A 4,759-nucleotide genomic window follows, 5' to 3' on the forward strand; every position below is an offset into this window, starting at 1 on the left:
CGTTTTTTTACCCTACATAAACCGTGGTGACTCCCCACGGTTTATGAACAACCATTTTTCTACGTAAACCGTGGTGACCTCCCACGGTTTACATGCAAACCAATTTCTTCCTAATCCGTGGTGACCTCCCACGGTTTATGTTTGTTTTGAAACCGTGGTGGGTTGTCACGGTTTACATAATATTCATTTTTGCACAAAATCGTAACAACAAACAGATTTGCACATTTACGTAAATAATTCTCCCATTTTATTTATTTATGTAAATTGCCCTTATCAAATTGTTGTTATTTTTTTAAATTCACCACAAATCAATTTTAAAAAATTTCACCTTCCATCCTTTTAAAAGCATCTATATTTATTAAAAACTATAAATACAAATATATAATCTTTTTTATTTATCAATACAAAATAAAATATTTATGATTTTCAAAAACACAAACATCTCTTTAAAAAGATTTATCAAATCAACCCTATATATAATGGAGATCGATACAAGAGATGTTTGTTGCATAATAATTTTTTATGTAAAATATACATCATCATATATAAAACTTTTTTTTAAAATATAAAATATTTATTAAATTGACTAATCTCTTAATTTTATTCTTATGACACATATATAATAAATAAAAATATAGATTAATATTCGTGTTTTTATTTGATAAAGTCTTTTAAAAAAATATATGTGCTTTTAAAAAATATAAATACTTAATTTTGTATGATAAATAAAAAAGATCATGTACTTATATCTGTAATTTTAAAAATATAGATATTTTAAAAGTATCTAAAGTAAAATTTTTTAAAATTAACTTGTATTTATTAAAATTTAAAAATTTAATATAATTTCATATATTAATAAATTTTAAATTTATTCTTATATTTATATTTATAATAATATTTTTAAATTTTAAAAATTATTCTACCAAACATAACTATTATTATTTATATTTGTTAAAATTTATTTTTAATTTAATTTATTAAATATAAATATTATAATTTTTAAAAAATTATTTTTTAAAAATTAATTTTAATAAACTACTTTTAACAAATAAAAGTTTTATCAAAACAAACTTATGTATATAAAAGAAATCAGTCACGATATTAATTATTAATATAAAATATATATTAAAAATAAATTAAATAATACATAATTTTATACACAAATACATAACCGATTTGTTGACTGAATTTTAATACACTCGTAGCATTTTAGATAATACAACTACAACTAAACAGACAACTTAACATACATGTTAATAAAAAAACATAGATGTTAATAAACGCGCAAACGATGACGATGACAAATGTCATTTTGTAACAACCTTGAATAATATTAGTAGCACAAGGAAGAGCCAAATTCGGGTTTTGGGGTTTTTGGTTTTTCTTTAAGGTGGTATTGTTGTCGATGGAGTAATAGTTGAAAAAGAAAAAAAAAAACAAAACATATTTAATTCCTTTCTGATTTTCGAGTTTCTGTAAGGTTGCCCTTGTCCCAAGAAATTATAGAGATAAAGGGCAACAATACATCCATCTTTGTGGAAAAATGGGGATGAAGAGCAACTCAAGCACAACATCCCAATCTTGTAATAATCTCAAAGACAAAGAAAAAAACAGCACCACCAAGACGCGCGTTATATTGCATGTATATGATCTCACCCCTCTCAATAGTTACTTTTATTGGTTTGGATTTGGAATATATCATTCTGGCATTGAAGGTTTGTTTCCAGGACCAATTTTTCTTCCCCCTCCCCTTTCCCCTCTCATTTTTAACCTTTGTCAATTCAATAAATATTAATTTCTCTGTTTTCTTCATTGTAGTTTGAACTTGTTTTGACAATATATATGGTTTTATTTCTTGATTAATGATTTTCCTCGTTATTTTGATCCAATTCTAGTTCTAATATAATTGTTTCATATTGATATTTGCTTCAATAAGGTGCCCAATTCAATTTTTATTTTATAGGAAACATTTTCTCTCATGTAACTTGCCATAAAAAATTCGTTGTGTTCGCTTATTCTTTGGTAGAATTCGAATATATATGGTGCAAGAGGCTTATTTTAAATGCAACTTATCTCCCTTAATGGGTGGGGCGAATTTGGATTCTATATACATGGATTTTGCCCTTTCAATCATTATCAAAGAAAACCTTGTTATGAGCTTGTGGTGATTTAAATCATCTGATATGTTATGAGAAATGACTATTGACTTTAAAATGATTTTTTAGCCTTAGACATGAAAAGTTTAGGTGTCTAAGAAATTTAATTTAATGCTAAGAATTACTCACCATTAAATCTCAGAGCTAGCTCTTTCTACATTCCTTAACAAGCTATATAAGATGAATTTAAACATTTTTTTCTCACCTTGTATAATACTGTTTTAAGGGTTTAGCAATTTTCTTTAAAATAGAATGAAATTTAATGTATTATTTGGTTGTGAAGAGTGATTAGCTGATTTTTTTTCAAAATGATCCGCCCATAAGATGTTTGGTCAATACTAATAAAATACATAAGATACAGAGAGAATATACAATATTTAATTTAAAGATTTTTAAATAGTGAAACCCACAACATATATTATTCACTATTGCGCTCTCTATATTCTACACACTTTTATACCGTGTCAGAGTAGGCACCTAATGTTTTCACTATAGGAAAAGGTTTTTCTCACAAACTATTTTGTTGTTAAATTTTCTGTTATAATATCTGCTTATGTTGTTATTTCTGTCAATTTTGTTCCTATTTTTTCACTGAGTTGTGTATGTGCATGTCTGGTGAGAGTAGTTCATGGCAAGGAGTATGGATTCGGAGCACACGACTTCCCAGCCAGTGGAGTTTTTGAAGTAGAGCCAAGAAAATGTCCAGGATTTGTATATAGATGTTCTGTCAATTTGGGCCATGCAAATATGCATCCTTCTGAGTTTCGGATATTTATTGAGAATATGGCTAGTGATTATCATGGGGATACTTACCACCTTATATCTAAGAACTGCAATCACTTTACCGACGATATCTCGTGTCGATTGACCGGAAAGCGCATCCCAGGTTGGGTGAATCGACTTGCCAAACTAGGTAATAAGGTCAAACATACAGTTAAGCAAATATTTTATCAATCTTCTTACTTTAGAGATGTATTATATTTCATGATTTTGTTTATTATGTCGATTAATTACTTGTTATTTCATGGGACAAGAATAAGGTTGGTTTTTGTTACAAATATAGCCCAACCTTGGATCCATATTTGTCAATGTTGGAGTTCTATTTTGTTAATTCCTTATCATATATATCCACCATGACCATATAGTACATGACATAGTGATTGCAAACATGTATAACAATAATATAAGTGTTGTCTTTTGTCAAAATTTCAGGTTCTATATGTAGATGTCTACTTCCAGAAACTCTTCAGGCATCAACCGTTAAACAACTACCTGAATACCATTCAGGTGTGTACACTACTACTTCCTTTTAATTTTTCTTAGATTTCTACCACAGATGTTAATTCAAATTTAGATATAGTTTCTACACCATTGACACATTCATGGTGATAGAAGAAAATATAATAATAACTGAATTTAATTTTGTCCATTTTGAAAACTTAACATAAAAATTCTCAATTAAATTTCTTATATGATCTTTGAGGTTCACGGCATAACTAATTTGGTCCCTAAAGTTCCAATTGCACTATCCTCATCCTGAGATTGAGTTCTAGACATTATAGTGGTCCTTCGACCCCTTCTCGACAGTGACTCAACAATCGGAGCGATAAGTTAGCACTTCCTTTCCACACTGGACAATGGTAAAATGCTTTTGGCGTCCAATCAAAGCAGAAATGTCCAATTGAAGTGTGTGTGCAAACCATTTTACACGCTCACAATTATCAAAGCGACGTTGTTTATACTTTGATTGGGCGTCAAAAACAAATGGTATCATTTCACCATTATCTAGCACGATAAAGAAATCGAGAGATCACTATAGTACTCAAAGCTCAATCTCGGAAATGACAATAGTATAATTGGAACCTTAGAGACCAAACCAGTGAATAACGTGACATGGATCACTTTGGGGATTTAGTAAAAAAAAAATCTCCATTAAAACTTATTTTTTTAATAATTAATAACATGTTTCTAACATAAACTTTTTTATTTTATTGGTCATGACTATTTGCAGAAGATGAGGTTGCAGATTCCCTTCCAACTGACACACCAAATATATCAACTAATAATTCAGATGATGGGCAAGAAAGGCGCCTTCTATCACCTAAGGCTGGAACAGATGACGTTTCGTTTATTAAAGAATCTCCCTCAAAAAAATGAGAGATATTTTAGGTGAGGAAAATGCTTGGAACAATACAAGCCATCTTAGCATGAGAATTTATTTGTCCATATGATCAAGTTGAACAATTTTTTATGCCAGAACCTAAGAATTCTTTCGTGTCCCTTTACATTCTTAAGTACATTCATTGTATCATGTTTTTGTACCCTAACATTAACAAATAGATGGCTAAATTTTGTGTTATAAAGAGGTGATTTTCTATAGCATTGTATACTTAAAATGTTAAGTTATTCATACTATTTTTTATTGTATTTGTTATGCATTTGAGTCAACATTATCTAATTTTTTATTTTTTTCCATAGAAATGTTAACCTTAGCGTTTTCCTAATTTATATTAGAATGTGACCCTTGGGATGCAGAGCTACTAAAGTTATTTTTAATAATTATGATGTTAAACTTTTAATAATTATGTTAATTATAATTGGAT

At 28.6% G+C, this 4,759-nt stretch overlaps 1 protein-coding gene across 1 annotated transcript; it reads left to right on the forward strand.

Moving 5' to 3' along the window:
- The first annotated feature begins 1,365 nt into the window (after positions 1–1,365).
- LOC112802631 (deSI-like protein At4g17486) lies at positions 1,366–4,535 on the forward strand. The gene is made up of 4 exons (XM_025845920.3): positions 1,366–1,715; positions 2,782–3,069; positions 3,369–3,443; positions 4,168–4,535. Exons 1-4 carry the CDS (start codon positions 1,544–1,546, stop codon positions 4,311–4,313), a joined length of 681 nt encoding a protein of 226 aa, XP_025701705.1. The 5' UTR covers positions 1,366–1,543; the 3' UTR covers positions 4,314–4,535.
- The last annotated feature ends 224 nt before the right edge of the window (positions 4,536–4,759 follow it).

This window comes from Arachis hypogaea, chromosome 5 (genome assembly GCF_003086295.3).
Source record: "Arachis hypogaea cultivar Tifrunner chromosome 5, arahy.Tifrunner.gnm2.J5K5, whole genome shotgun sequence".
Classification (NCBI taxonomy): Eukaryota; Viridiplantae; Streptophyta; class Magnoliopsida; order Fabales; family Fabaceae; genus Arachis; species Arachis hypogaea.